The sequence below is a fragment of the Ursus arctos genome, unplaced genomic scaffold, assembly GCF_023065955.2.
Source record: "Ursus arctos isolate Adak ecotype North America unplaced genomic scaffold, UrsArc2.0 scaffold_10, whole genome shotgun sequence".
Classification (NCBI taxonomy): domain Eukaryota; kingdom Metazoa; phylum Chordata; class Mammalia; order Carnivora; family Ursidae; genus Ursus; species Ursus arctos.
The window spans coordinates 52586333-52607468 of NW_026622764.1; the positions used below are offsets into that span (position 1 = coordinate 52586333).

The window sequence follows — 21136 nt, forward strand, 5'->3', positions numbered from 1 at the left end:
GCGCCCCCGCCCCTATGAGCGCACAAAGCCGGGGGCCCGCCGGAACCCTCGGCCCCGCCGCGTTCGGTCCCGGGATCCCGACCCGGCGGCTGGGGCCCGGGCCGAGCGGCTCCGCGTGCTGCGCTCTGGCCGCCCAGTGCGGGGAGGACGCGCGGCAGCGCCAGCCTCGGGGCCGCGCTGGTTAGGTAGCAGGGGGGACCGGAAGGATGGCGAGGAAGTAGGAGAGGGTTTCCTGAGATGAAAGATTACTTCCGTCCGGGCTCTGGCCTCTCTCTGGAGCCGGCTCATTGGGGGCAGGGGAGCGGGGCGCGCGGGACTCGGGGGCCGCGCCTTACCACCTGCAGCGCCCGCAGCGGGCGGGACGCGCGGCCCTGTCGGGGGTCTAACGCGGGGGGATTCTTGCAGGTGGGAATCGAGAGCTTTTCCTCGAGCCCAAGCCATGGTGGCCAAACAGCGGATCCGGATGGCCAACGAGAAGCACAGCAAAAACATCACCCAGAGGGGGAACGTAGCCAAAACCCTGGTAAGGCGGGGGCGGCGCCGACCGGGCCGAGCGGGGCAGGGCGGGCTGGGGCGGGGCCGGCCGGGCGGGTGGCAGGCGCAGGGCCCCGCTCCCCGGCCCCGGCCCCGGCCCCCGCCCGCCCCTCCCGCCGGGTCCCGCAGAGTGGGCGCTGAGAGCCCGGCTCGGGGACGAGAGGACCTCGCGGTGCTCGGGTGGGCGGCGAGGGCCGGGGTGGTGGTGGCCCCTCTGGGAGTGGCTGCTGGGGCTACCACCGAGCCTCCCCAGGAGAGAATGGGGCCTTTGTCTCTGGGAAAAACGGAAAGTCACATCCTTAGGGAATAGTTAGACCAACTGCGTGACAAGGGGCTCGGAACCCAGTAGGTGCTAGAACGTTTGGTGAATGAATGAATGAATGAATGAATAGGTAAATGGACGCCTCTTATCAAAACCTCCTTCCGGGCTTTGACCCCTGAGCTTCACCCTCAACAGACACCCACAAGGATAAGGTTTTCTCTCCAGCCCTTTGTAGTGGGTTTGTATAAGTTAGAAGGGCTCAAAGTGCGAAATGAGGTTCAGACCCATGTTTCCCTCCATCCTCCTTTCTCCCCTTTGCCTCTTCCCTAGTGAGGCCTCTCACCACTGGGCTGAAGTTTAAATGCAACATTACTCTTGTTCACGCTGTGAGTTCTGGCTCATCCTGATGGTATGATCCAGAACTTCGGAGACTAGATTAAAGCTTTTATAACTGGACTTTAAAATAAAATCTGGGCCTTATGCACAGGGGGTTCTTTTAGCAAAGCAGAGTATCTTCAAGAGAAAATGCCAGGCCCGTGATTTTGCACATTCAGAGACATGCCTGGGATGAGTTGTTGGGCAGTGTTGGTCTCCAAGTCTGTGAGCCAAGGCGCCTGGAATCTTTTATCCTAGACACTTAACCAAAGTCCAGCTGAAGCTTGGGGTTTGGCTGGAAAAGCTTGCAGACCTGATGAGGCGACTCCTGTTAGCCAAAGAAATGATGCGGATTTGAGTGAGCAAAAAGCTAGCGCTGCAATCAACACAGCAGAATTCCTACAAAACTGAGCAGTACTATGGCAGAGAAGTCTTAGGTTCCAACTCCGCTGGATCCAGAGCTTCATACACAGCTCCAGACTTAAGCTACGCTTGACGGTCTCTCATTGGGTGTTAGATCATGTCGCTGTGACTGAGCAGTAAAACGCAAATATGCCATTGAATCAGAACCACTTTGCACATAGATCTGTTTTCCCTATTTGCTTTTACTCACAAAAACATACCTTGCTGTCCAAATTGACCTTGAAAAACAAATTTTAATTGATGTTAAAGCACTCGGGGTTTTATATTCCTAGGAGATCACTTCGTCCTAGATATCATACAGCTTAGCTGATGTACTGAGAATCTCTAGGTGTGTGGTTCTTTTTAATGGACCAAGAAACTAAAGAACTGATGGGTGCCTGGGTGGCTCAGTCGTTGAGCGTCTGCCTTCGGCTCAGGGTGTGATGCCGGGGTCCTGGGATCGAGCCCCACATCAGGGTCCTCCACTGGGAGCCTGCTTCTTCCTCTCCCACTCCCCCTGCTTGTGTTTCCTCTCTCGCTACCTGTCTCTCTCTCTCTGTCAAATAAATAAATAAAATCTTAAAAAAAAAAAGAAAAACTAAAGAACTGAGAAAGTTATTAACTGAACTCAGTTGGCAAGTATCACCTGCAAAAGTAGCAACTTGGGAACTGATCTGCAGAGCCAATATATCCATTAGGCTTGGTAAACTCAATGTCTTCCACCTCTAGCTTTTCAAGGCCATTAGAAGGTGTTTGAGACCTAGGGGAAAGAAAAAGTTACTGTCTTCAAAATAAAAGAAAATTTAAAAATTGGAGGAAAACGCTTAAATACCTAGAAAATGTACTTACCTTCATTTCAACTCAACTAAACTTTCAGAGCTACATTCAGATTTGTTTAATCTATGATGTGAGTGAATTTTAATAGGTTCTGATAGACCATGGAGTGGGCTCCTCAGAAGTGCCTGGCACCTATGAGGGTGTTCAAATGGCCCTATTACATTTGTAATGAAAGTTTTCCAAACCAAGCCATGATCTCTGTTTATTGTCAGGTGGTTAGAAGGGCTCTTTGGTTAACTTTATTGTAAATGGAGTGTCCAAAAAGAAAAATGAAATTTTCTTTCACTTTAAACCCTAAATCTCATTTTCCTAATTACAGATCAAACACAATTGTACTTTGAACGAAGTAACTTGCAAGGGATAACCTGTTCCGGATGAAATTGGGGACATATGAACAGATTCTAACTGTAAATTCGGAATAATCATTCAGAAATAAACCCCTTCAGTTCTATGCAGATCCTTCAGTATTTCCTTAGCTAATGGCTGTGGAGTGAATATTATTCTCCCAGATTTATCTTGGATAAATCCAGGAAACAAAGAAATAGAATAATCATTTTGTGATTACACAGTAGTAACTTCTCCAGAACGAAGGGGATTTAAATTTCTGAGTTCGGAGTTACCCTGCTGGTATATAATCACAGGGAAAGCCAGCCCCTGACATTCCGAAGCCTCAGGAAGTAGCAAACTCCTGCTTGAAATGAACCGTGTCATTTGCAGGATTCTACTGCTTTTCTTACCTTTCCCAACGATGGATTCAGGATTAGGCACATTGTTCCAATGGGATTGTGCTGGGTCCTGCTTCCAAAAAAGAGGAATTTTAAGCGCTCAGAAAAAGGATATATTGCTGTTCGTGAGCTCTGAAAATCCCCAGAGAATATTGATTCACTGGAAAATGTCATCCAACAGATTTTTGTGTTATATAGTCCGAGCTCTGCCTGTTGATAATATGTGTTTCCTGCAAAGGAAAAATAATGGACTCCATTTGGTATCCGCGCTAGACCAGTAATTCATTTACAAGGCTCCTGAATCCACTTGTTGGCTTCGCTGGAGATAGAGCTAAGTGAACTTTTTATATGGCGTCCATGGGATGAGAGCAACAGAGCTGGTTTCTGGTCAGCTGTGACAGATCGTTAGGGCGCTAGTGAAAGAGGGTGGGGAGGGGTAAGTGCCACACTCTGTTCGGGTCACTTTATTTCATATTTCGATTGTTTGCTTGATCTGCCCTTGATCTGGTGTTAAGGGCCCAAGAACGACGCGGGAACAGTCCTGGGTACAGTTATGCAGCTGCGTAAGACTGATTTCGTCCTTGTCTGGTCCGGAGAGGCCACCTGTTCCCTTGCAGTGTGCTTGGTTCCTGCAGGAGCGGTGTTAGATACAAGCTCGTCAAGGACAGAGCACTGAGGGGTTTTCATCTAAGCGTCTACCTGCCATTAGCAATTTAACCTGTACTTCCCTAGTAAGAGAGAGGCAGGGACAACCCTATCACCAGTTAGGAAGTATGTATTTAAAAAAAAGACGATATCCTTCCTAGACCCTGTCTCTACTCTACTTGACCTAAGAAATCAAATTTAATGAAGTTTGTATGCTTGTTCATTCTTCGGTGACCACGTATTAAGCACCTGCTATGTTTAAGCCCTCTGCCAGGCTCTGCCGTGCATTGTCACGGGAAAGAGACACGGTGCCTGCCCTCTGAGCCCATAGTCTGGCGGAGGGACAGACAGCACCCACGGCATCATGACAGTAAACAGATACAAGCTGTGATAGGTGCCATCAAGAAAAAGCACACGGCGAAATAGGAGTGGTCAGTGAGCCCACTTGAGGTAGAGGAGAGGAGGCTCTCTCAGAATGTAACAGGTGCGCTGAGAACCAGAGCATTGTTGCCTTAGCGACCATAAAATGAGTTCTCTAATTTACATTGGTGATGGCTTGGTTTTGGCTCACACACAAAGGAAACGTTAGGGAGTTCTTTATTTTTTTCACGCCAACTTCTCCCTTTTTATTTGAGAAATTCACCGCTTTTTTTAGATGCTTCTATCCAAAAATAGTTTTTCCATTGATCGATTAGATTTTAAGGACCAAGCCCTGCCTGCAAAGAGACCCAGAGGGGTTGTGGATGGTCGTTCTTACTACGTCTGTGCTAACGGTTTGAGGGGAGCAGAGGTGCGCAGGGCTCTGGGTTCGTGTGGGCACCAGAGTGCCCTTCCACTCCCCAGGGAACGCGGAGATTTCGCCCAAGGGCAAGCTTTGCTGAGGTTCAGGAGCTTTATTACAAAATGCTGCTTCCTTCGCGTATCCACTCACGGTCCTGCGGTGCTTTGGCCAGTCCAAGGATTTCCACGGCACCGACTTGCCAATTTTTTTTGGCACGTAGAAGGTTTTGAGAAAGTGGCTGTTCTGTGACCTTACTTGGAATCCACAGATTCGGGGAATGAAAGATGACTCTATTCATGGAAAACACCCAGGTTCTCTACTGGGGCAGACCTCCATCCCAGCCCTTGCTCAAGTGAACAAACTTCGGGTGTCCGTCTCCCAGCTACAAAGTGGAGATAATAATTTGCCTTGCGCGCAGCTGTGAGTGGTGGAGACGGGCTGTCGATTGCCTGGGAGAGAGCCTGGCCTACAGTGTGACTTCAACACCGAGTTCACTGAGTTACAGGAGTATTGACGAATCTTTTCATACCTGTCTGGACCCTTTACAATTGGCTTTTTTCATCCATCCACCAGGCATTGAGACTGGATCCGTCTGACTCACCGTGGCATCCCCTGCCTTTAGAAGCGTCTAGTAATCGCCCACAAAAGTTTCCTGAATCACTGAACCTAATCTTACTTCCCCCATTCCCTTTCAGAGGCCACAGGAAGAGAAATACCCCGTGGGACCATGGCTGTTGGCACTGTTTGTGTTTGTCGTCTGTGGCTCAGGTATGGGTTTTTTGCTGATCTCACAGCCCATGTTCCTCTCTGTCCTTCAAAAACACGCTTCCCAAGTAAATAGATGAAAAAATATATTGGTCTGGGATTGAAGTTAATCACTGCCTGAAGCCCTCATCTTAGCAGGTTTGATTTGGTCTCTAGTCCAGCGGAGCAAATACGAGTAGAGACAGAACTGATGTACTATCAAGTCCTGCTCGTAACGCGATTACCCTGAGCGATTCAATTGTCTGTGTACGCTTGAGTGTTCAGTTAAACATAGCCTAAAAAGGGCAGTTAGAACAGGAGCACCTGTCTGCCCAAGATAGATCCAGATTCCAGAGAAAGGGAGAGGCTTTCTGCCTTAAGAGGAAATACCACTTAGAGCTCCTGGATAGAACTGAGCCTTTGACCTGAGCCTCAACGTACAGTCACCTCATACTGGAAGGTGGTGAGGGCAGAGAGCGTTGCTTACACTCACGTGCAAGCACACACGCACTCAGGGGAGGCTTGAGCAAAGGATCGTGCGTTTGTTTCTAGTTGACCTGTTATTGGGAGTAATTCCTGGTCCCCACGGGTTGGGTCTTGAAAATAGTGGTAAGTGAGGGGAAGTGAGGTCACTTCTAACAAGGCAGGCCTTCCGAGGTTTCCAAGATCTCTCACCCAAAGAAACAAAACTGTACCCCATTCCCAAGGATGTGACTCGAAGGAAATCTTTTACCCAACATGGGGATCCCTTATCTTTAACAGAGGTTACCCAGTCTCTACTCGAACACTTCTGGGGTGGAGGGCTCGCTGCTTCAGAAAGCCTCTCCCATTTCTGTAAAGCACTAATTCGGTTAGAGACATCTCCCCTCTTTTGAGCTACACTGTGCTGTCTTCTCAGCAGTTCAGGTGTGAACTCCTAAAACCGCAAGGCATGGGCTCATTCTCTTCTGGACATCTTGAATCTTCGGCTATTTTAAAGATGAGTTTAAACTGCAAACTAAACTCCCCACCTTCTCTCAACCTCACCTCATGTGTTTTCTAGACCCCTCTTCTGGATACACTCCATGACTCTCTTAAAATATATAGCATTTGCAGCCGGGGTAGTGGGTCTAGAAATGGTGTGACTGTTACAGAGGCAGTAGGACTGTCACTGCCCTTGCTCTCATCGCTCTGCTCCTATTAATATGACCCGAGCTTCAGTTCATTTTCAACAGTCACAGCACATCCTAGACTCACTTCGAGCTAATGACCAACCCAGCACCACCAGGCTCTTCTTTATATAAATGTCCTTCCGGCTTCAGAGATGCGTCTCCACAGCTGCCCCCAATCCAAAGTTGTCCCTCATCCCCATCGTACATTGTTTCATTGTATTCAGAGTCCTCATCAACATATGAAATTATTTCGTTTGCTTACTTATTATCCATTTTCCTCTACTGCCACCAGCTCAGGGAAGGCAGTGTTTATTGCCCACTAAATCTGTGCCTTCTTGTATTTAGCACCCAGCGAGCGCTTAGTGTGGTTGGATGGATTCAAGGGGGTGCGGATGGATAAATGAAGCCAGATGGTCCCCATGCTGTAGACAGCCAGTTGACTTTTTTGAGACCTCATATAAAGCTTCATGAATATTTCTATTAAAATTTTATTGTTGGTTGTCAGTTGATTTTCTGCAGAGTAGCCACAAAGAGTAGAAACAGAAGAACAGACATAATGAACGGCTTGCCGATCTTACATTATACTGTACCATGTGGTCGGTGACCTCACATGATCTGGGCAGTGTATCCCCTTCACGAGCAGTGCGTAGCTCAGAGCACCGTACAAAATTGCAAGGAATATGGTGCATTAATGCCACATTTCCATCGGCACCTGCATATTCCTCTGTTGCGCATTGTCTCAGGTGATCTGTCTCTGATTTTCACCCCAAAACAAAACAAACAAAATACGCCTTTAGCATGCCACACAACTATCAAGAAAAAGAAATCTATATAAAAAAGTAATCTGGGGGCGCCTGGGTAGCGCAGTCGTTAAGCGTCTGCCTCGGGCTCAGGGAGTGATCCTGGCGTTCCGGGATCGAGCCCCACATCGGGCTTCTCCGCTGGGAGCCTGCTTCTTTCTCTCCCACTCCCCTGCTATGTTCCCTCTCTCACTGGCTGTCTCTCTGTCATATAAATAAATAAAATCTTTAAAAAAAAAGAGTAATCTGCATTTGCAGGCTTTATGGCCAGCCTGTACACTGTTCGATCGTGAACCTTGAGCCTTTTATCTAATCATCTTCCTCGGCCAGCTTTATAGTCTCTGAAAGTATACTATTCCTCCAAGTCACTGATCAAGTCTAGACCTGGAGAAGCCTACGGAATGCAGTGAGCAACAACTCCCTTCAGGTTGACCTTGAACCTCTCTGCAAAACTGGTGCAAACAATCACCACGTGTTGTGGGTCCCCCGTGTGCCTGGCACGGTGCCGGACTTTGGGAGCACAAACGCCTTCAGGAGCCTGCAGGCCCGGAGGGAGGCAGAGATGGAAGCTGTCTGTCGTACCTGGGGGGAGAGCTCTGCCATAGCAGCGTGCCCAGCGTGCTTGGTGGGCACGGAGAAGGGACTGTCTTAGTCTGTTCAGGCTGCTGTAACAAAATGCCACAGACTCGGTGGCTTGTAAACAGCAGAAACGTATTGCTCAGCGTTCTGGAGGCAGGAAGTCAGACTGGGGTGCCCGCATGGCCGGGTGAGGGCCCCCTTCCCGGTCACAGACCTCTCCTTGTACCTCCATGTGGTGTCCTCACGTGGCAGAAGGGCTAGGGAGCTCTGTGGGGTCTCTTTCATGGGAGCACTGATCCCATTCGGGAGGACTCCCCCCTCATGACCTGATCACCTCCCAAAGCCCCTCCCTTCCACCACCGTCCCGTCCCGTTAGACACTAGGATTCCAACATGTGAATGCGGGAGGACGCAAGCCACCAGACTAGAGCGGGGACTTCTAAACGATCCTGGGCAGAGGAGGAAGCTTCCCAGAGGACGTGCCACTTGCACTGAGTGATGAAGGACAAACAGCTTGAGATGGTATGCCAGGCTCCAGAACGGCCAAAGCCCCGCTGTAGGGAGCCAGGAGCCCAGTCATCCCGCAGCCGGGGTTGTCAGGGACTAAACAGATACACAGCCAATATTGTTTTCTTTTTTGATGTCAAGATACACGTTACCTGCCTGCATTATTAGCTGGCCCATTGGGGGGGGGGGCGGTTAAGTCAATAAAGTGATTTGGTCTGTTTTTCTCAAACCTGTGTTCGTTCTCAATACCCATCCTTTTCGAAGGGCTTAAAAACCTTCTCTAAATTACATTTTAATTACAATCTTGCCAGGCTGTTGGTCTGTATAGTGGGAACGGTGTCTTTTCCCCCTGGGTGAATTGGGACATCTGCTGACAACAATCTTTTGGAGCCCTCCCAGCCTCCAGTTGTTTTTTCAGGGATTAAATACATCGGCTCTGTTATCCTTTCTGTGGGTTTGTCCTGGGGCCTGGGATGGGAGGCTGCAGAGCCCTGAGATGCGGATTTCAAGTGGCTAAGAGGACACAGCCCCCCACCCTCCTTCAGGTCCCGTGCTCTTCCATTGAGGCTGTTTTTCATCTTTCTAGTCAAGACCGTGTTGCCTTTTTAGCGAGGCTAGTCAGGGATTGGGACATCTTACTTTCTCTGTGTTCCCTTAACATGCTACCATGATTCCTAAGTCTAGTTTTTAATCATAACTAAAAATAACCCACTACCACCACCTTCATTTTTTTTTTTTTTTTTTTTTTTTGCAAGCCTCAGCTCAAGCCAGGCACTGTTCTCACAGAAATGTGTCACTCTTCTCAACTTGTCCTTGGTACTGTGCCCTCCTTCTATCTTTGTACGTGTTCTTCTCTATCCAAACATGTCATAAAAAACACAATAACTCCTTTAGGTCTGTCCCTGTTGCCACCTCCCCGGGATGAGTCAGGATTCTGTTCGACTTGCAGAGCCCCGGTCCCTCTGGAGTTTCTCCTCCCGAGGGTTGCGGCCGGTGTGTTCTCTGCATGTGAAAAGAGGGCGATTTCTGCCAAGTCCAGCCGGGCCGGCTGTCAGGTCCTCTGCTTCGGGTCATGAGCCTTCTCGGTGTTGGGCTGATTCAAGCTCCCGGTCAGTGTTCTGAGTCCACGTGGCTGGTGGTTCATAGTTTGTATATTTTTATACAGGAAACTTACGGAATCTTCGAAGATGAATGAAGGCGCTGATCATTGATCTGATTCTCTTGAAAGACTTGCTCTCACTACCTCACTCTGTTAACCCACTTTTCTAATGATGGTTGGTCGGGCAAAGTGCTCTTTTTAGAAGTAGTGTCGGTATACCTAGGATAAATAAATATTCAGATCAGGCGAGTAATGAGGAGTGCACATCTTATCTGTTTTCTTAGCTAGACTGTGGGAGAGGATTAAGACTGGGAAGATGTCGGCATTTAAGTAGGTGCTCTCTTATTGGCCACCCTTACTCCATTTTATGTGGAAAAACAAATTCCCAAACCTCCAGGAGGTTCCCGGACCCTTTAACTATGGGGAGCTGTGTGTCACAGCAGTCTTGACCCCTTGCTTCTCGGCTTCTTTGCTGCGGCCTTCCTCATTCTCCACACATGCCTCTCATGCCTGCGGTGCTGATAAGAGCAAGATAATGAAAAGGAAGGGAGAGGAGTCAGGAGAGTGGGGAGGGTACAGAGCGCAGGCGCCCAGAGTCCCCTGGCACAAACACGCACCCCGCCAACGCTCACCCCCCAGCAGGAGATCAGATAAGCGCGCCAGAGCTCCTGGGGCTGCCCGGAGTCCAGGCACACGGTTGTAACGTCTAATACATTGTCCCGTAGAGCTGCAGTTGGAAGAGGCTCTCTAAATACACCCCTCTTCAGAGTGAGTAGATTTCCACTTTCCATGATTGCAAAAGGGCTCTTGGGCAAGACACTTCTTTGAAACCTGACCAATTGGTGGTAACAGGATAAGAGGTGAAGAGGCCTCGGCAAGGGGGGATGGTTCTGGAATGTGCCAGATGTAGGTTCAAAGCCTACATTCACTATCTGCTGGACAGCTTTGGACACATGATTTACTCTCTGTATCGATTTCCTTATTGATCAGAGAGGGATAATAGCAGCCCCTCCACCCACAGCAAACGTGAATCCTGCAGCTTCTGTCAACGCCCTCACTGTAGGTAGCCGTGGTGGGGAGGAGTGGTGCTGTGGATGGGACTGGGGTGCCACAGAAGGAGGGCTTGGCTTCCGTATGCCTTTCCTCCTTCCAGGCTCAGCCACTTGCGTCGGTCTGGATCTTTCAGAAAGCAGTAGGCCCTGCCTCTCCACTCCAAGGATGTGTCAGCAATTTAAGTGATAACATTCGGGTGCGTGCGGTGCTGTTCCCATGATAAAGCACCAAAATCTTTCAGACCTCCCCGCACAGGAAAAGGGAAGCACCCACGTGCAGAAATCAATGAATAGGGGTTTGTACTGTAAGTTGAATATCAGAAATAAAATATAAGTTGCATTTCCTTAACGCAAGCTGAATGCACCACTGTTCTGCCCTACAAGTTTTCTTTGTGAAGTACAAAAGCTTTGGGAACAGCGTGTGCTTTTGAGACACAGTATTCTCCAGATAGGACATCTCAGGGCCAGACTGTTCTTTGTTTTATTTAATTTGGTAACCAGCTCTATTGTTATTCATACTATATACATGCTGTCAGAAATCTAAAACCTGTTTCTCAGAAAGCCAAATACCTGTTTTGAGTCTCCTCAGAGGATTATTCCAAATAGGCCAGAAATTTTCTTGTTCAGGTCTTGGCCTGGGACTTTGTTTTGCTTGGGCCTTTGTAACTGCTCGCGTTTGTCTTTACTTTCCAAGGATCCCAGACGCACACTGAAGCCCAAAGCACTCAAGCACCTCCCCCCTTAGAGACTTTGCTGGGTTTTTCTCTCCCCAGTTTATAAAAACATTATCTTCCATTTCTGCAGGCGGTGGGGCCTCTTTCCAGATAAGCAGCTCGTCCTGGCTGTCCCGGTCCCCGGTGGCAGACCTGCTGCCCTGAGAACGGTGTGATAGCTTCTGAGGAGTGCTTGTTTTTTATCTGGAGACTCAGAGACAAGCGTGACCCAGAATGTCTGTCTGAGGCGGCAGAGATGTCGTCCAGATAGGCCGGCTGCTATCTCTGGGAGACACTTGCGGTCCTGGTGCGCTGCCCCAGACCATTAGTGAAGCTAGTCACCGCTGCTTGCAACCCAGAGCCCTCGCCCCCGGGGTTGTCCTGTCCCCTTTGTCGTCAGCAATTTTAAGGGCTTTACTGGGAAGGGTTCGGAGGCCACACCAAGCTCTGGGGGAAAGTACACTGCAGCTGACCAGTCATGTCCGCCATAAACCTGGTACGGACAGCAGGGGCCCGTGCTCATCTCTGCCATCCCTGGACGAGACTTTTCTAACATTGGGGCCACAGTGTGGAAAGGACAACTGTCTTCAGCATGTTTAGCTGTCCTCTTTGACTAGAAGGGCTCCTGGATTCAGTGAAATTAGATCTTTTCCGTGACGTGTTGGCTGTTCAGACAGTTTGGTTGCTTAGTCAGCGTCTACACACATCTTGTGACCCTGAGGCACTACGTACGTTTTCTGAGCCCTGGTGTGAAACCACGTTGACAGCAGCAGACTGAGATGGCGCTCCGTGCAACATGGCCGTACCCTTCTCTGTCCTCGCCCCTCACTGAGGTTTCCACTGGATTCATGGAGTCGTCATCTCATTCCCATGATCCCTTGATTCCCAGAGGGGAACTCTTACGCACCGGCCATGCCCCGGTCCCTCCCTCAGACTATTTCTCCCTCACGTATTTCTAATTTCAATTTTATTCCTCTCGCTCTGGCCAAGCCTGATATTCATTTCCTAATTAGAGATTATGAGAATTTTAATGGCTACAGAAGCCTGGGTATTCTTGAAACTGATGAGCTTATATCCCCCATCAAAGGGAAACCTCTCGGGTAATAGGATTAACCAATGACTGTTATTTCCCTCGGACTTTTCTCTATTTCCCAGTTTTGTCAATGAGCATATATTACTTTTATAAGCAGAAAAAAATTAAGTGTATTTGAAGAAGAAAACATCTAGACTAGTGGGTTTTAGCCTTTAAAAAAAAAAGAGCAGCTGAACTTTGTTCAAACGTTAGAAATAAATGAAAGAGCAGCTGTTCTTGTTGAAGTGGGATCTGTGTGTGTCTGTGTGTATGTTTGTGTGTGCATTTGTGTGTGTGTGACTGTGTATGTGTGTGCACGTATGTAGGGGGTACTTCCTATGTTGTTGGATATTCTGAGTTTTTCATCCCAGGAAGGGAGGAGACGTCTGGACCCTCTTTGCCCATCAAATAGGAAACTGCCTCTGGCCCAGCACTGGCCTCTGCCATGACAGAGCTATTGGCTCTCAGCAAAGGGCCTGCTGGGTTTATTGGCACATGAATTGTCAGTAGCTGCACTGTTTCTGGGCAGACACATTCCCTTTGTCTGTCACTTAACAGACTATACTCTCCTGAATCCTCCAGGGACCCAGCCTGCCTGTGGGCGCAGGGCGGGGGTTGGTGAGAGCATGTCACGGACAGGTCCGTGTTTCAGGACAGCCTACTCAGAACCGCTATGAAGAAGTGCTTCCCTGAGCTGTTCTTGGCTGGGCCTGAGCCCCTCCTCTTCCCCCTGCCTCATGTTTCAGGTGGTCCAACTGTCTCCCTTTACATAAGGCCTCTCCATTTCCGGAAGGGGCAATACCCCTACCCTCCCTAGGACTGGCTGCTTTTGCTCAGAACGGTGTGGAGAAGGGAAAGGGCCAAGTCACGTGTGTGCCAGCTCTGGGACCAGGCTCCCTGAGTTTGAAACCTGGCTCTGCCGCCTACTAGCCATGTGGCCTTGTTCAACTTCCGCCCATTCTAAGCCTTGGTTCTCCCATTCTTAAAAGACATGGGGATGGTCTCTAACTCCTAGGACCTTAGGAGCTTGTTGTTAGGGTCCTTATGTTGATGACCCTTAGTCACACTATCTCCCCACCTCTCAGCCTCCCAGGCAAGGTTCTGACCAAGATTCTGAACGCTTACAGAGAAGGAAAGAGAACATTTGGATCTTTCTAGTGACTTTGCTTCATTATGGTAAGAAAACTTGTACTGGGATCGACAGCTCTGAGGTCCTGAGGAGGCTGTGGCAGAGCCAGCCCCCCACTGGACAGGTGGGGGACAGGTTTGTCAGCCAGAGGTCGGTGGTGTCACCTCTGCTGGGGCAGCTCGAGCCTCTTCTCTATTTCTAGAAAGAATTCTTTACAACTGTCTTGGCTACCATTTCCTGAGTCCTTATTATAACACGAGGCCCTATGTGTACCTTTGTCTTCTCGCCACGTAATCCCTACAAAAAAGCTTTGGTGCTCCTTTTTCCTGGTCATGAAACTGAGGCTTACGGAGGAAATCAGCCGCGTCCCACAGCTAAAGAGTGAGAGAGCTGTTACCCAAACCTGAACTCTAAACCCATCCACTTCCTATTACCCCGCCTGCCTTCTCTCTCACCACTTCCCCCCAAAGTACAACCAAGCGGAAGTTTTCCACCAACCTTGGGCCTTTAGCGTACAACTGCATTTTGAAAACAGCTCCTGTTGCAACATCTCCTGCTTTCCCTGCCAGAGGTTCCAGATGCACAGCCATCCTCGGTCTGCTCCCAGGTGGATAAAACCTTGACCCAGCCACGGGCTGCTTGCTGACAGGGCTACCCGGCCCTCCATCACCTTACTCTTTTCTGGACTTTGCTCCAGGACAGATTTGAATTCACCATGTCTGCGGGTCAACCAATAAACACTGGCCTTTCTTGGACACCTCCAGAATGATCTGGAAATTGTGACACCCAAGGTGGTTGTCACACCCCCTGAGACTGACTGGCCAGCAGGGTGTTTGAGGGACAGAGCAGGCCTGGAGGAGGCCTTCCGTTTCACCACCGAGGATGGACTGAGGACATTCCTCTGCTCAAGAACTCCTGACTCTGGATCTGAGATGGACACTCTGGAAAAGATGTCTCATCTGCCACTGGCTCCCACGAGGTGACCTGTGACCTCCCTCACACTGTGCCGCCCTCTGCCCTGCGCCTCATGGAGCATTTGGGTTCGTGTATGGTCTGCCGCTCAGAAGAGCGTTTCTGCTGTCTGCCATTTTACTGGGGATAGAGGGCATCCCATTCTTTGCTAATAATATCCCTTCTTTCCACAGTGCCTTTCTGCCCTCACGTAGCACCCTGGACCTCTCTCTATCTTCCCTCTTCTCCGTCTGTGGAGAAGCTACCAGGAAATGCTGCTGGGAATAGTATCCTGCTTTTGACTCTCTTTGTGCTGACTCTTCCTGAGAGCTTAATGACTCACCTTTGCAATGTCTTATTTCTTGACATTTCTACTTGTCTTTCACAGACCCTGTAGGTTTTCTTACCAGCTTTTTTTCCCATTTTTTTAAATGAAAAATAATCAAAATTATGTCATTTCTAGGGTTGTCTTATCCTCCTAAAGATATTCTTCTGGCCTGTCTCAATCTCTCTTCTCAGTAACTCTCTCAATCTCGCTTATCATCAACCTTATTTTCAATACAAGTAGCCTTCTGAAGCTTCCTGCTATCTGGCAGGCAGCCCTCTGGCAGCCTCCTCTCTAGCTGTCCGACAGTTTCCTGGGGGATCCCTTCCTGTCATCCCCGTGTCCTTCTGGCACTCCCAATTAGCGGGGGTAGTTCAGTCCCAGGGTAAGAGAGGGGTGGGATGACACAGTCTCAGGACTTAAGGAGTTTATGGTCTTTCATGATTTTCCTTCTCCTTCAAAGACTGGGCTCTTACAACATTGGAATTTAAAAGTAGTCATTTGATGTTGACTCTTGGTTCACAAAATAATTGTTTGAGGTTTTTAATATGCGTTTTCCTCCATGCTTTTTGCAATTATTCACCTTTTGTTCCTCCAATAAATATTTACTGAGGAACTACTATGTGCCTGGAGCTGAGCTAGGCCCAGAGGTATAGTCGGGAGCAAAATCATCCAAGGTCCCAGGGTGCCTGGTTTGCTGAGTCGGTTAAGCATCCAACTCTTGGTTTTGGCTCAGGTCATGATCTCAGGGTCCTGGGATCGAGCCCTATGTCAGCCTTCACGCTCAGCAGGAGTCTGCTTGGGTATTCTTTCCCCTCTGTAACCCCCCCACTTGCATTCTCTCTCTCTCAAATAAATAAATCTTAAAAAAAAAATCATCCAAGGTTCCTGCTTTCCTGGAGCTCACAACCTAGTGTGGAAGCAAGATGAGTTCACCAAGTGGTCATGCTGAAACATGTGAAATTTCAGCCCTGACAGAGTTTGAAGGAGAGGCATGTAATATGTGAAAGCATATAACACAAAGTGCTAGTATCCTCTGGGTAAGTGGTTCTCCAAGTGGGGTCCCTAGACCAGCAGCCTCAGCATCACCTGTGACCTGGTTAGAAATACACATGCTCATCTCCCACTCTGGACGCACTGGGTTAGAAACTCTGGAGGTGGGGTCCAGCCTCTGTTTTCACACATCCTCGGGAGACTATCGTACACATGCAGCTTTGAGAACTCTTGCTTCAGATGGTCAAAGAAGGCCTCTCTGCAGATAAAACTTTTGGATTAGAAAGGAAAACTAGGCAATAGGGCAGGGTGGGAGAAGTCTTTCAGACAGAAAGCATGGCATGTGCAAAAGCCCTGCAGTAAGAGCAGAGAGCTTTTGAAAACACGAGGAATTACCGCAAGAGAGGGGAGTAATACAAGATGCGGCCGGAGAGGTTGATAGGGCCGGGATACGAAGGTCATGGAGGTCTCAACAAGGATTGGGCAATAGGAAGCTTTTGGTGTGCTTTAAACACATGGATGACACGATCTTACCTGTTTTCATTTAAAGAATAGTTCTAGCTACAGTATGGAGCAAGGACCGAAGAGGAGCAAGAGTAGACCTGTTGGAGGGCATCGCAGGGGTCTGGGGAAAGATGGCAGGAACTTGCACTAGGGGGGTTGCCGGATGCATGGAAAGAAAGGTGCACAATCGCAAAATCCTTAGGTAAAGTCCACAGGTCTTGGGGATTGGTTGGAGGTGTCAAGAAGGACTCTGGCATTTTGGGTTTCCCTGCAAGATGGAGGATAATGATCCTAAGTTTGGCGGTGGGAAGAGATCATGACAAGGTCCTGATGTGTTTGAAGTGTCTTTGAGCCACCTATGTGTGGATCTCCTTTAGATGGTGGAAGATGTGGGTCTGAAGCTCTGAGGAGAAGTCAGGGCTGGCAGGACACATAGGTGAGTCATCAAAAGCTAAGTGGCAACTAAAATTGTGGGCCAGGGTGAGGTCGCCCAGGGAGAAAGAACGTAGTGAATAGAAGAAAGCCAGAATGCTCATTGAGGAGGAATATTATTCTTGTTTACTGGTCAGGTGGATTTAGAATGACCCCTGTTGAACCCATGTAGTGTGAAGAGCCAAAGACAAGGGAGAAAACTAGAAGCCAGGGGAATACAGTGTCCCAGAGGCCAAGGGAATAGAGGGCTGAAGGGAGTTCTCGACAACGGCTAGTAGGGAAGGAAGATAAGAGGCAGCTGGAAAATGCCCACTGGATTAAGTGACACGGAGGGAGCTTTGTGGCTTTAGCAAGAGGTATTTCAGTGGACTGAAGAGAGCAGAAGCTAGACTGAAGACTGCGGTGGGGGTTGTCGGGAAGGGAAGGGAGTAAGTGAGCAGAAGCAACCTTCTAGAAGAGGTTGTAGGGCGGAAGGTTGTAGAGGGGAGTGTTGGCAGATGTGGAGTCAGGAGGATCGTTCTGGTTCATTTAATTGTTGGGTGTGAATGGCTCTTGCCTGCGAAAGACTGAGGATTTCATTGCAAGGGGATATGGTTAAATAAAAGAGAGACGTGACCGTCCAACGTCACCTACCGAAGATCGGGAAGCAAAACAGGTTGCAGAGGGCAGAGGCTCCGGGATTCCGCGGCTCCTGCTCTAGCCTGGATTTTTTTGAACCTCAGTGACCTGCCTGAGGCCAGATGCCCTGACCTGGAATGCCCGCCATCCCTCCTTTTCTTGGCATCTCTCCTCCCTGCTGTCTGGCTTACCCTCAGCCCCTTTGCTACAGCCTGCTCAGCTGTTTTCTCAGCTTTGTTCACCCACTGTTAAGTTATTAACTTGTCAGGCTCCAGACTCCCCACTTCCTTTCCCACTTGGAACCCACTGTTGGCTCCCTTCCTGTTCGCTGCCTCGCAAAGTCAGCATTTGGAAGCCCGGGGTTATTCGGCGGGTCATTACTGGCAGCCACACAGAAGTACAATTAACGTAATTGGCATAGAATGTGGAAGGCTTCTTAGAGACTTAACGCAACTGGAAAAGGAATAAGAAACACAACCATCTCTCCATTATCTTGAAGGTGGAGGCAAATGGTGAGTTTAAAATAAACTTTATTCAAAGTCATTTCTCCAGCGGGTTCAATTTTGAAGAGTCACCTGTAAACATGTCAAGGACCATCAGATTTTCACATGTTACTTCGTGGATCCCGTAGGGTCAGTGATCTTTAATTAGTTGTAAAGCAAATTCAGTAACTGGTAAGTTGTTTTAATACAAGTGAACTGAAACAAGAGAATTTTGTCTAAGATTCTTCAGAGTAATTTGCAACAGGTCCTTAAACAGAATTGAGTGGTTTTATCATTACCTAGCACTCTTAAAGTCATGAATTAACCTGATGGGGCCCTATGGACTTCACGCACAGAGTGTTTCCGATTTGTTGACCTCCATTTCTTCTCGAAGGATTAAATTAAGGGAGAAATACCATTTTTGAGCATTTCATGGTGCACAGATTTTTTGCTGATGTCATGATATTTCTCCCTTGCAGTCCTTTGAGATCCATATTATCTACAGGTGTACAAATAGAGAAATCAGGGCTCAGAACTGTTTGGGAATTTCCCAAAATGCACACCTGTAGAGAGTGGCAGATAGCACGTGGTGCTTGAGCTCGGGTCCTCCTGCACATGCGTGAAGAGGCGGTCGTTACCGTAGGCATGGTAACATCAGCCACAGCGCCAGTGCACCGCGTCCTCCACGTGCGCGGAGCCTTTGTCTATGTCGCATCAATGAATCCCTGTAACAGCGTGGCAAGCACCATGGTCCTCGTTTTACCCAAGAGGAAACAGTCTCGAAAAGGTTAAATTATTCCCCCAGTCGCACAGCCATTCAGGGAAGACCTGGTTCCATCTGACCCTAACATTCCACTGTAAACTTGTTTGTCAAGATTAGGGATGTTGCCCCAATCCCAAGACCAAAACATGAGGCATGGGAGATGTAAATAGTTTTTCCCTAACATTGTTGAATACACAGCTGCCTCCCAGCACTCCTGTTGAGCTGGAAGACAGAATGTTTGTTTAACTTATATTCCTTGTCAGCCTTGGGAGGGGAGGACAGACGTGCCCGCCATTTCTGGGAGCTTATCCATTTCCATCAGGTACTTTCTCCCCCATGTGGCAACTTCTCCCATCAAGACCCATCCCCAAACCCAGAAACAGCCAAGGAAACCTCTGAGCACAAGCAGAATTAAGTATCACAAGTTTTTGAATTCACTCCTTGGCTGGATCTGGAGAAGAGCCCCTCCGACCTTTGCACAGAATGGGCTCGCTTTAATTTTCCATGTAATCCCAACAGCCTCTGTGTTCCACTGGGTCTGTGGCAACATCATAATAGAAGAGGGCCCACCGCAGGTTGGTGTTGTAACAGCAGAGAGGTGAGTGGAGATCATCTAATGAAACAAAACAGAAGCAGAAATGAGCCCAGCGCACCCGGCCGGAGCTGTTCTGGTGTCGGAGGCGACACCTCCCGTAGACTCCACGGCAATATTACAACAGAGTCCAATCAATGACTGTTTTCATTAGGGTCCCGCTGAACGTCTATGAAAACTTAATATTCTGTCATGTTTGGTATACATCCCGTTCAGGAGAGTAGTGATGACGTGTGCAGGGTTTTGGTTTTGGTTTTTTTTTAGAAAAAAAAAAAAGCATCCATGCTTTATCTCTCCTTCGAATCTAGCTGTCCAAGAAAGATCGCCCAAGGCCCTGTGTGTTACTGGTCTTTGCGCACCCGAAGCACAGTGCTTGGCGCACAGCGCGTGCTCACTAACGTTAGATGATGAAACGCCAACGACTTGTTTCCTGAGTGTTCTGGAGGGCCTGTGTTCCTGTGGCCACTCAGCTGCATTCCTGTTTATTCTGTGTTTAGACATGATTCAGTGAAAGGATACCCAGCCTCCCTCAGAAAAAAATCCTGCCACACATGGTAGCTGCCGTGTCCATCCTTCCCGCCATCCTCACCAAGACTGACCGCCATTGCCCTCTGGAGAGGGTGTAAAATAGAAGCTGGGGCCTGGCTTTCCTGGAACGCATTTGACCACGATAGCACCAGGCTGGGGGAGCTGTCGAACCAGCCCTTGGCCAAACAAGCAAGGGTGCCCGGAGTTCTCTGCGGGCTTCCAGGCTCCCCACCCCCACGGAATAAAGCCAGTGTCACTGGGGATGAGAGCTCGCAGCCTTGCAGAAGTGTGCAGGCAGCCGGGAGATCTTGCACGGAGGGCTCCTGGCATCCAGGGGCCCCGCGCCTGTCGCATCTGCTCCAAGCGCCTGGCCCTGGCTCCCAGCTCAGGGGCTGCTTGTTTTCCAGGTCACTGCCGTTTGGAAAAGGCAGCCTCACTGACCTGTGAAATGAGTGCAGTGCCCGTATGGAAAGCCCTGTCCCCTTCTCCCCAGTGGCCACCGAACACTTCTGGGGAATGGGTGGCGGGGGGGAAGCTCTCGGCGCCTGAGGGAACTCTGGCCTTCGCTCCTGATGGAATTAGCAGGAGTTATCCATAAATCCCCGAGGCACCCATCAGCAGACAGAGCCAGGCTGCCTTTTTAAAGAAGTTCACTGACCTCTTGTTAACTTAACTCCTTGTTAGGAAATATCTAATCAGCTGTACGCTCGCACGTCCAGGGCCCGGGGGTCAGCAGGAGGGGGCTCGCTGTGGGCTGGGGTTTCCAGCTGCGTGCTGCCTGGTACCTGAGCTGTCTTGTTTTCCTCTTTCAGCTATCTTTCAGATCATTCAGAGCATAAGGATGGGCATGTGAGGAGGCCCGGGGCTTTGACACTGCCCCTCCCTCTGGAGGGCGGAGGACCACTTAAGCTTTTAGCCGGGGATCTGTGGGAAGCAAACAAGCCACACAGAATAGAAAAAAAGGCTCCCTCCATTGTTCCCTGATCACTTCACCGTGGATGTCAGACCAAACTGCCTTCTCACAGGACATCTTGGTACATCCGTGTTCTGGAGCGGAAAGGACATTTTGCTTTTCTGTCGGGGGATTGGTAGCTCCCAGGTGTCTGCAGCCGCACTGTCTGGTTCTGCCCCTGGTCTCACTGATGTATGCATGGGGTCCTCCGAATGATCAGCGGTTTACTTTCCATGGATACAACCTCTCCTCCATTGGGAATCGGTTTTACAAATAAATGTCTTTGTTCAACCTTATACCTTGTGTGGGCTACCGTGAGAATCCTGAAGGGAAGAAAATGCCAGAATAGCTCCAGGTGGAGGTGGGGGTGGAGGGCGGGGGAGGGGAGGAGAACTGGATGAGGCGACTGGGCCAGGGTCAGGAATCTGTGGCTGGGGAACCAGAGCAGATTTACCGTCAAGGTCTTTGCCCAGAATGAAGCCCTGGGCGGCGCTAATGACCTTGGATTTTCTACCTGTTTTACTTTTTTAAATTTTTTGTTCTTTTGAGGTTTTTTGTGGGTTTTTGTTGTTCTTTTTTTTGGTGCAGAA

At 49.2% G+C, this 21136-nt stretch overlaps 1 protein-coding gene across 1 annotated transcript; it reads left to right on the forward strand.

Annotated features, from left to right (window-relative positions):
* Positions 1 to 344: 344 nt before the first annotated feature.
* On the forward strand, positions 345 to 20804 carry SERP2 (stress associated endoplasmic reticulum protein family member 2). Its single transcript, XM_057306636.1, has 3 exons — positions 345 to 523; positions 5257 to 5329; positions 20407 to 20804. The coding sequence occupies exons 1-3, from the start codon at positions 440 to 442 to the stop codon at positions 20445 to 20447; spliced, it is 198 nt and encodes a 65-aa protein (XP_057162619.1). The 5' UTR covers positions 345 to 439; the 3' UTR covers positions 20448 to 20804.
* The last annotated feature ends 332 nt before the right edge of the window (positions 20805 to 21136 follow it).

Bases quoted from the DNA above. Each gene is read 5' to 3' on its own strand.
- SERP2 (XM_057306636.1), top strand. From the start codon at position 440: ATGGTGGCCAAACAGCGGATCCGGATGGCCAACGAGAAGCACAGCAAA. The intron at 524-5,256 runs GTAAGGCGGGGG...ATTCCCTTTCAG, and splicing joins GGAACGTAGCCAAAACCCTG to AGGCCACAGGAAGAGAAATA. The intron at 5,330-20,406 runs GTATGGGTTTTT...TTCCTCTTTCAG, and splicing joins GTTTGTCGTCTGTGGCTCAG to CTATCTTTCAGATCATTCAG.